General features: G+C 43.5%; 1 protein-coding gene across 1 annotated transcript in view; it reads right to left on the bottom strand.

Moving 5' to 3' along the window:
* Positions 1–6,164: 6,164 nt before the first annotated feature.
* The window catches only part of ttc23 (tetratricopeptide repeat domain 23), a 68,739-nt gene continuing 63,582 nt past the window's right edge, over positions 6,165–11,321 (bottom strand). Inside the window, exon 11 of the mRNA XM_043680424.2 lies at positions 6,165–6,723. Coding sequence (XP_043536359.2) covers positions 6,597–6,723 — 127 coding nt within the window. The 3' untranslated portion in view covers positions 6,165–6,596. The remainder of the gene's footprint in view (positions 6,724–11,321) is intronic.

Below are 11,321 nucleotides of genomic sequence, written 5' to 3'. Positions count from 1 at the left end.
TTATGACCTCTCCATGACTCTGTTTGAACCACTGAATATTTCCAGCATTTTCTGTTTTGAGTTTCCAGCACTTGCAATAGTTTGTTTTTGCGTCAAGACCCCATCATCAATGTTACAGTAAGAAACCTATCCAGACGCCAGCTTCACTACTGAAACAGGAAATTAAACATTTAATAATTTAATAGATAAAATGAGAAAAATATAAACACATATTTGGCCAGTTTCACCATTTTTCTAAGTTTTGTTTAGACTTTTATTCCTAATGAATGGCACGTGAATATCATCATAACAAACGTCCAGTTTCCATCACGTTTTTAGCATTAAACATCTGATAGTGTTAAAGTGTCGATCAGAAGGCAGCATTGCAGGGCAAGATGCAGTGTATGTACTAGCAAGAGCCTGATCAGAACTCAGGAAGTAACTTAAAAGATATTTACAAGGATTCAAAATATCATCTGGTTCCTAGTTACAGAGTTCAATTATTCTTAACTGTCAATGAGAAAATAAATTGAGTACAATCAGAAAGTATTTAGAATATCAAAAGATTCTCCATGTTTCATGCCTTATTTCCTGTGGATTTAATGTTCATATTGTTTTAATTTGCAAAAGCTAAAAAACGTCTTTACTTTTTGATCAATGACTCCTCTGGACAACTCCCAAAAAAATGCATTTGGAACATTTGAACATTACTGGTAATTTAAGTTTCCTGCTTTCTTTCAACTCCCTTAAGCGTAGAAATATAATATACGATTGTATCAACAGCACTCACATAATCCCGCAGTAGCCCACCTAGTATAGAATTATTATAGGAAAATTTAGTTTGGATATCAATAAGAATCAAGACTACTCAACAGTCTAGTTTTTTATGCTTTAATCAGTAACGTGTTAGGAGGGTCAGACTTGTCAAGTGTTTGGATTGAAAGCTTGTTATGGAGAAGAGGGAATCAATGGTGCACGTGTTACAAGATTACATGAACCATATTTATGTAAAGGTTGTGAAGAATGAAAACTATGCATTTATTCAGCACATTATATGATTTTCAAGATATTCCCAAGCATTTTACAGTCAATGAAGTGCTTTTGAAGAGTTGCAGGCAATGTGGCAACCAATGTGTGTACCACCAGTAGTGTGGTAATGACCACCCAATCAGCTTTGTAGGTCATACTATTTGAGGGATTAAAAAATGGTCAGGAGCATGTGGAGAATTCTTCTGCTCTCCTTTCAAATAGTATCATGGAATTTTTAGTTTACATTTACTGACATAACAGTCAATGCCTTGGTTCTGTGCCTCATCTGAGAGACTGTGTCTCTGACAATGTAGCACATCCTCAATATCGTACTGGGAGTGTCAGCTTAAATTTTGTGCTCAACTCCCTGCATGGAATTTGAACTCTCAGCCTTTTGACTCAAAACACTAATGTGGTGCTGTGATGTAGATGCACCCCATGAATAAGTAGCTTTCCAAAAATTACCATGAAAGTTCATACATGGGAACAGTACGAGATAACAACTGGTGCTATGGAGACATACTCCCTGATATAAGTCATAACTTTTATGGAGGGAAGGACTGGGAAAACTGGCCAAGAATCTCTCAATAACATTGGGTCAATTGCTGATGACACACTTACTCATGCTTTACTGACAAAAAGCAGTGATTTCCTTTCCTTCTCCAGAATTGGTTTATGCTGGATAAATAAGACTTCTGTTTCTGATGTTAAAGTTGGTAGACTGCAAGTTGATTAGCGTGTGGGGTAGCAAGACACATACCTATGTTGATATATTTGAGAGAGAGTGCAGATTGCTAAGAGTATTTGGGATAAAATATTTCTGGTTCTTTTGAGACAAGGTTCAACATGGAGCTAATGAAGGTTTCTGAGTAGCTTAGCTGAAGGTGATAATTTAGAACTGTCTACGTGTTACAGCCAGTTACTCTCTGGCTAGAAACTTTGCAGTTGTTTTCTGTATTCTTTGTAAAATTTAATTTGGCAGTAAAACACTTTTTTCAAATGCTTGGATCCATGTTTTAATTTAATTATCATTTGGTAGTTTTGAATTTGAGTTTTGCTGATTCAAATCTCTTCATCTTGCCCTCATCAGGACAATTCACAAGAGTACCAATTTAAGGGAAAACCAACAATTTATATTGTGCTACAGAAAATTATTGATATGTTGGCAAGTGGACCCTGATTAATAGAAATGTTACCATGGAGTGTGCACACTTACTGATGATTGATATTTAACTGCGTGGATATCCTTAGATTCAAAACCAGACAGGTTGACTATGATTGCTCAAGACATTGCCTGGTGACATGAACCATTGAATGGCTGTCACCTATTTTGTTGAGTTTAAACTGGGATAAAGTGTGTACATGTTCTTTCTCTCTGCAAAGAACAGGGCCCTTTCTGTTAATATATATGTGACTTCCAATTCATGTAAATGTGGCACAATGCAGACCAAATGACGGTGCTAAATTGTCCTGATGAGTGCAAAATAAAAAGCTTCTAAAATATGTTTTTCAGCAAAATTTAAATGTTATTGCATTACACAAACATGTAATAATACAAAGATATTAAATGGTTTTCATTGGTTCAGTGTCTACACTTCCCAGATAGAGGCAATGGACTTTCCCTATGAAATAATTCTGGTCATGTTTCTACTAAACCAAAACTGCCCCAAATCTGGCACTACATAATCAATCTAACTCAAAAGAATATTGGGATGATTGGCATGGAAATTGAAAAGATATTGACTGACACAGTAAGTATTGTTTTGGGAAGTTGAACTGAGAGAAAAGGGGGTTGACTTCACAGTTAACCATGCTGTCCATGGCTCAGCAGTGCTTGTTGCACTGGAGTTAGAATTAGAATCACTAGTGTGGAGGCAGGCCATTCAGCCCATCAAATCCACATTGCTCCTCTGAAGAGCATCCCAACCACATGCACCCTATCCCTGTAACCCACATTTCCCATGCATAATCCACCTAGCCTGCACATCTTTGGAAAGAAACTGGAGCACCCGGAGGATACCATGCAGATAGGGGGAGAGTGTGCAAACTCCAAACAGGCAGTCACACAAGGCTGGAATCAAACCCAGGTCCCTGGCACTGTGAGGCAGCAGTGCTAACCACTGAACCACGATGCTATAAGGAATTTGCTAATCTCTTTAGATAACTTCGAGGAGAGATTGGGAGAACCCCAAGTCTACATGCCTGAAATGGGAAGCGTTTCATTGCTAAGACTTGCCTGGAATCACAGTAATGTTTAGGTGTAAACAAATGGCTCATTAAAGTTTGTTTGTAAGGTCCACTATGCACCACTGCTTCACTAAAAGATCATGATTGAATATTAATGATACACCAGAAAATGTGTCTGCGCCAGAGGTTATGTATAGCACTTCTTCATCCAAGGTTATGCTCCAGTATAAATTAACATTACAGACATAATAGTTTCTAAACATCGCAAACCTACATAACTCTCATTTGAAAGGTACCTGCTGTTCCCTGAACTTGTCTGTACAGTAAGAATTTGTATGAGGGATTCTGATGATGCAGAGGACAAAGGAGACCCGGGTTTTGGTTTCACCTGCTCCAGAGGTGTGTAATGACATATCTGACTGGGTTGAGAGAAAATATGTAAGAAGTTGTATGATGTTATAATCTAGAATGTAGAAAAGTTCCCTCACCAATCCCGAATTTGGGTAATTTCACTTGTGCAAAGTAAGCAGGTAAGAATTTCCCAGATTATTGAATAAAATCACATCTCTTTATTTAATCAATCAACTGCATATTCCCAGACTTTAAGTTGTACATTTCAATAAAACAAACTCTAATAACAATTACTTTTGATTAAGGACACCCATCAATTGCAAACAAAGACCTAAACTGGAGAATGTATGTATGATTCATTCGAGGATAATTGGAGCTGGGTCCTAAGAGTGAGGGTGGAATTCAGAAACTTTAGGGTGAGGTGGGGAAGGAGGGGATGAAAGCATTGGAGAGCTCATAGGAAAGGCTGGTGAGGAAGGGCATTTAGAAGTTTGGAAATGTGTACCGCGAACAGGATGTCTGATTGCAGAGCAGTGCCTCAGGTAACTGTGCTGTATCCCCAGGAGGTAAGTGAGGAGCTCGCTTCCTGGATCCAGCTGACTACACCTGGGTTAGGCTGCTGAGGTTCTCCAAGGCTCAGGGGCCCAGCCATCTTTAGTTCACAACATCACTATATAATATAAAAACTCAAACTACAGATTGATCAACCCACACATTCACTGCCTCTGTAAAGGCAAACAATTGTTGGGGTAGGGATGGAGGAGCTGCAGGCAGCTTCAGACTTCCAATGATTTTAGGAAAATAGGAACAGGAGGTGGCCACTCAGCCCATCATCCTTTCCCATCATTCAACATGAACATGGCTGATCAAACCTTTGACCCACACTATTCTTGGAACTCTACATGCCACTTAATGTTTTAACATTTCTATTTGTGGGCGTCTACAGACCGTGAATATAGTAACATCACTAAGAAAGTCAATCGTCATTGGCAATCACTTACTAACAAATACGATTGTCCACTGGAAATTCCATGTCACTGGTCATAGGCTCTGTGAGTCCTTATGTGACCAATGTGCTGATCCTAGAACCAAAGATGTGCTGGTGAGGTGACTGAAATTGGTAAACGTCCTCATAGTGTCGAGGGATGTGCAGGTTAGGTGGATCAGCCATGGGGAATGTAGGGAGAGGGTCCAGGCTGGCTAGGATGCTCTTCGGAGGGATAAAATCACACAACACCAGGTTATAGTCCAACAGATTTATTTGGAAGCACTAGCTTTTGAAGCACTGCTGCTTCATCAGGTGGTTGTGGAGGAGGATCATGAGACAGAATTTATGGCAAAAGGTTACAGTGTCATGCAACTGAAATGATATATTGAACAAACCTCGATTGTTGTTAAGTCTTTCATCTTTTAGAATGGGGTTGCAGGTTTCGATTCATTAACATGTAAATCCCAGAACTTCTTTCAAGTCACATTCTCAAGATAACTTAAGGTTTTATAAAAAAAAAGTGACATCTCAGCTCAGACAAGGCATTAATTATATTGCAGACAAAATGCACAGTCTGCAGTCAGTCAATGCAGGCAGTTGATCCATGCAAATATTTTGTAAATTCCACTTCGGAAATAGAACCAATCTGAGTCAAGACTGGGATACAGAATGACTCTAACCTCACACCTTTAAGGCATTGTCTGAGCTGAGATGTCACCATTTTTTTACAAAACCTTAAGTTATCTCGAGAATGTGACTTGAAAGAAGTTCTGGGATTTACATACTATTCTCCACAACCACCTGATGAAGGAGCAGCGCTCCGAAAGCTAGTGTTTCCAAATAAACCTGTTGGACTATAACCTGGTGTTGTGTGATTTTTAACTTTGTCCACCCCAGTCGAAGACTGGCTCCTCCACAACATGGCTTCGGAGGGTTGGATTGGACTTGATTGGCTGAATGGCTTTTTTCCACACGATAGGGTTTCTATGATATGTTTACGATTCTATAGAGTTGAATCTCTGTTCGCACGTCTGGCAACTGTTTACCAGAAGGTGGAAGATGGTCCTTGGACTTGAGATCATTGGCATTCCTTTCTCAGCTTCTTTTTGCTGATGGGTGTTCTTGGGAGAACAGAAAATGAATAGGAAATTCAGAAAAAACCTTGTTACTCAGAGTGGTGAGCATGTGGAATTTGCTACTGCAGGGACTCACGGAGATGAACAGCAGGTTGCATTTTCAGGTTGCTGGATTAGGTTCGGGGGTGGTTGGAGAGGAAGGATAAGTGCTTTGCTTGATGACGTTTGAATGGAGGAAAGCTTCAGCGAAGGACGAGCTCTGGCACAGTCTGGTTGTGCTGTACATTCTCCGTAATTTATGCAGCCACAAGCTGCGAACTGCATAACTTCATTCACTACATTGTGCACATTATTTGGCAAAGTTAAAATGAAAAGTAGAAGCCTGTAGTAAAAGTATTAGCAACCTGCTCCATAACATGTGGCTTATATTTCATCAATTCCCATTCATCATTGAGAGCCAGCTACTGACATCTGGTTTTGTCTTCAACAACAATTTGATCTGAATTCCAACATATAACTTCCCGCTTAAAATATGGTTATCGACCACAGTTAAGGCTGGTTCACATTCTTTTTAATGTGACACTTCAAGTTCTACGTTGACCTCATAGATATAATAAATCACAGTAAAGGTTTGAAAAAATGCCGTTCGAAGTAATATTATACTTTCAGCACCCTAACATAAAATGTCCCAGGAATGCTTCTCTGGAGAGTTATGACAGAACATTTGATATTGAAACAAAGATAAGGATGGGGAATAAAAGTTTGGTCAAGGAGGTAACTTTTAGGGAGAGTCTTAAAGAAGATACACGTAGAGAGGCAGAGAGTTTTAGTGAGGGTAGGTTCCAGAGCTTAGGATCAAGGCAGCTGACGGTGTAGCCACCAACAGTCAAAGCAATCGCATCAAGGTTGTTTTGGAGGGAGATAACTGTGGGCCAGAACGCTGAGCATCATCCGAGCATTTTCAGGCACCATTCCACGGACATCAGTCAAGAATAGATATTGGCTTTGGTCCCTCCTGACATGGTGTGTTTTGGTACCACAGCACAGAATACAGGTCTCTGTTTTAAATGATCTGCTCCTCTCTTCACTTCTTCTGCAGCCACCTCTGGAGACCTGTTGGAAAATACAAAGAATAATAAATGTTTTCATGATACATTACCAAAATAGACAATAGTTGCAGGAGTAGGCCATTCTGCCCTTCGAGCCTGCACTACCATTCAATATGATCATGGCTGATCATCCTTAATCAGTATCCTCTTCCTGCCTTATTTCCATTACCCTTGATTCCACTATCCTTGAGAGCTGTATCCAACTCTTTCTTAAATGAATCCAGAGACTGGGCCTCCACTGCCCTCTGGGGCAGAGCATTCCACACAGCCACACTCTCTGCTCATCTCTGTCCTAAATGGTCTACCCCGTATTTTTAAGCTGTGTCCTCTGGTTTGGCACTCACCCATCAGCGGAAACATGTTTCCTGCCTCCAGAGTGTCCAATCCTTTAATAATCTTATATGCCTCAATCAGATCCTCTCTCAATCTTCTAAACTCAAGACTATACAAGCCCAGTCGCTCCAGTCTTTCAGCGTAAGGTAGTCCCGCCATTCCAGGAATTGACCTCGTGAACCTACGCTGCACTCCCTCAATAGCCAGAATGTCTTTCCTCAAATTTGGAGACCAGAACTACACACAATACTCCAGATGTGGTCTCACCAGGGCCCTGTACAGCTGCAGAAGAACCTCTTTGCTTCTATACTCAATCCCTCTTGTTATGAAGGCCAGCATACTATTAGCATTCTTCACTACCTGCTGTACCTGCATGCTTACCTTCATTGACTGGTGTACAAGAACACCCAGATCTCTTTGTACTGCCCCTTTACCGAAATTGATTCCATTTAGGTAGTAATCTGCCTTCCTGTTCTTGCCACCAAAGTGGATAACCATACATATATCCACATTAAACTGCATCTGCCATGCATCTGACCACTCACCTAACCTGTCCAGGTCACCCTGTAATCTCCTAACATCCTCCTCACATTTTACCCTGCCACCCAACTTAGTATCATCAGCAAATTTGCTAATGTTATTACTAATACCATCTTCTATATTATTAATATATATTGTAAAAAGCTGTGGTCCCAGCACTGATCCCTGAGGTATCCCACTGGTCACTGCCTGCCATTCCGAAATGGAGCCGTTTATCACTACTCTTTCTTTTCTATCAGCCAACCAACTTTCAATCCAAGTTAGTACTTTGCCCCCAATACCATGCGCCCTAATTTTGCTCACTAACCTCCTATGTGGGACTTTATCAAAAGCTTTCTGAAAGTCCAGGTACACTACATCTACTGGATCGCCCTCGTCCATCTTCAGAGTTAGAATAAGTCAGAAAGCCACGTCAAAATGCCATGGAGAGGTTATTTATTTCCAGTACAGTTGCTGAGCTGTAGGATCATGGAAATTACGAGGTGTAGGTCATTTGGTCCCTTAGGTTTGCCCAGTCATGCATCTAGATCATGGGGGTGATTTCTGCCATTTTCATATCCAATCCCTTGATACCTTTAACATCTAGAAATCTATCGATCTTTCTCATGAATGTTCTCGATGACTGAGCCTCCACGGCCTACTGGGGTAAAGAAATCCAAAGCTACACCCTCCAGTGAGTGAATAAGATCCTCTTTGTCTCAGTCCTTAATGGTCTATCTCTTACTTAGAGAATGTGCGCCCTGATTTCAGACCACCCCACACTTTTCACTGTCCTCATTTGAACACGTGACAATAAAGATCATTTGTTCAACCTTCCAACATCCAAACTATTAAGCCCTTGGAAGAATTACATAGCTTTCCTTCATTCTTCCAAACTTCAGAAAACACAAGCCCAGACTCCCGGTCTCAGCCCAGCATGACGCGGCAATCTCAGCCCAGCAAGACACAGCGGTCTCTCAGCCCAGCATGGCACAGCGGTCTCTCAGCCCAGCATGACTCAGCATTCTCTCAGCCCAGCATGGCGCTGCGGTCTCTCAGCCCAGCATGATGCAGCGGTCTCTCAGCCCAGCATGATGCAGCATTCTCTCAGCCCAGCATGGTACTGCGGTCTCTCAGCCCAGCATGACTCAGCATTCTCTCAGCCCAGCATGGCACTGCGGTCTCTCAGCCCAGCATGATGCAGCGGTCTCTCAGCCCAGCATGACGTGGCGGTCTCTCAGCCCAGCAAGACGAGGCAGTCTCTCAGTACAGCATGACGTGACAGTCTCTTCAGTCCAGCATGACACGGGGGTCTCTCAGCCCATCATGATGAAGCAGTCTCTCAGTCCAGCATGACACGGGGGTCTCTCAGCCCATCATGATGAAGCAGTCTCTCAGTCCAGCATGACACGGCGGTCTCTCAGCCCAGCATGACACAGCGGTCTCTCAGCCCATCATGACGAGGCAGTCTCTCAGCCCAGCATGACACGGCGGTCACTCAGCCCAGAATGATGCGGCGGTCTCTCAGCCCAGAATGACACGGCGGTCTCTCAGCCCAGAATGATGCGGCGGTCTCTCAGCCTAGAATGACACGGCGGTCTCTCAGCCCAGAATGAGGCGGCGGTCTCTCAGCCCAGAATGACATGGCAGTCTCTCAGCCCAGCATGACGTGGCGGTCTCTCAGCCCAGCGTGACGAGGCAATCTCTCAGCCCAGCAAGACACAGCGGTCTCTCAGCCCAGCATGACCCGGCGGTCTCTCAGCCCAGCATGACGAGGCAGTCTCTCAGCCCAGCATGACGAGGCAGTCTCTCAGCCCAGCATGACACGGAGGTCACTCAGCCCAGAATGATGCGGCAATCTCTCAGCCCAGAATGACATGGCGGTCTCACAGCCCAGCATGACGTGGCGGTCTCACAGCCCAGCATGACGTGGCGGTCTCTCAGCCCAGCAAGACATAGCGGTCTCTCAGCCCAGCATGACACAGCAGTCTCTCAGCCCAGCATGATATGGTGGTCTCTCAGCCCAGCATGACACAGCAGTCTTTCAGCCCAGCATGACACAGCAGTCTCACAGCCCAGCATGACGTGGCAGTCTCACAGCCCAGCATGATGCGGCGGTCTCTCAGCCCAGCATGATGCAGCGGTCTCAGCCCATCATGACGAGGCAGTCTCTCAGCCCAGCATGACACAGCTGTCTCTCAGCCCATCTTGACGAGGCAGTCTCGCAGCCAAGCATGACACGGCAGTCTCTCAGTCCATCATGACGCGGCAGTCTCTCAGCTCATCATGACGAGGTGGTGTCTCAGCCCATCATGACGCAGCGGTCTCTAAGCCCAGCATGACACAGCGGTCTCTCAGCCCAGCATGACGTGGCGGTCTCTCAGCCCAGCATGACACGGCGGTCTCTCAGCCCAGCATGACACGGCGAACTCTCAGCCCAGCAAGGTAACCTGCCAGTCCAGTATGGCATTCTCTTTGCTGGCATAGCATTTCCCAGTCGGCAAGTGCAGTGATCTTCAGGTGGTACGTGGAGGTGCCTCAGCCAGGCATGGTTTTGGTGGGGAGGCTAGATGTCAACATGGACTGGGCTGGAAGACCATTTCTCTGTATTTCTTTTCTCTGTTATATAATGTATTCCTAAATCTGCAATGTGGACATTTCTCATACTTCTCTATTTTTCCATGAACTGTAACTGAAAAGCTGTAACTAGTGAATTTTGTATCTAAAATGGCACCATAAGCAGCAACCTGCACACTTTTCATTGCACTCATTTGAGTACATGACAATAATGATCATTCATTCATTCATTCATTCAATCTCTCCTCAAAGGAGGATCCAGCCATCCCAGGAATCAGTCTGGTAAACATTTGTTGCCCTCCCACTATGCAAATTTATTCCTCTTTAGCCAAGACGAGCAAAACCCGTACCCAGCCATCTAACCGCAGTCTCAACAAGAGCTGAGCTGGCAGTAATTTTCCTGATCCTCTACAATTGGTCACTTGTCAGTTACAGCTTCATGAGGCATGCTGAGAGGCCATTCTTCATCTGGGAGTGGGTCAGCACAGTCCATCCTGACCTCCATGCAACCAGGTATTTGGGAATAGGAACCCTGGCAAGTTTAGTAGCCCTCGAGATCTAAACGCAATCTCGGAAATCCATACATGTGCCCCAGCAGCAACGGCCCTCTATCTATGTGACTGAGTACCCAGAGCAGGCAGTCCCCAGCTGAGTTAGTTGAAGGGGGTGTGTGTGTGTGTGTGTGTGAAGCACATTTACAATGCGCAACATCTGCGGCTTGTAACATTTTCTGAAGTTGAACATGGAATTCTGAACAATGGCAGGAGGCATGGAGTCTCATAGCTGGGAGGCGATTTCTGACAGGAAACAAACTTTTCTCAAAGTCACCAGGAAATAACTCGGGAAACATTACGGTTGAAAACTGTCAAATTAAATCACCTGCTGCAAATGCTCCTGCCAGAAGATCCACTTGTATGTCTTAAACCCTCCTCAGTCATTCTCTGCAGCTCGTCTGCAACCACTCTGTGATTTCCATCATTCACTCTGCCTATAATGATCACTCTCCCTGCTGCCATTCTCTAGGATTCTCTACGTCTTATCAGCTCTGAGTAAACGTACAAAACACGGCCTGTATTTGTTCTGGATGTTATCTTTTTAAGTTCACCGTGTCCTCATAATTTCAAGTACCTCTTAATTTGTTTAATGATCTGTATGTGCAATGTTTAGTGTATA

Source organism: Chiloscyllium plagiosum, unplaced genomic scaffold, assembly GCF_037043375.1.
Source record: "Chiloscyllium plagiosum isolate Xiang-an unplaced genomic scaffold, Cpla_swu_hap1 HiC_scaffold_42, whole genome shotgun sequence".
Classification (NCBI taxonomy): domain Eukaryota; kingdom Metazoa; phylum Chordata; class Chondrichthyes; order Orectolobiformes; family Hemiscylliidae; genus Chiloscyllium; species Chiloscyllium plagiosum.
Note: the sequence above shows the minus strand (reverse complement) of the source record. Positions and strands in the feature narration are given on the sequence as shown.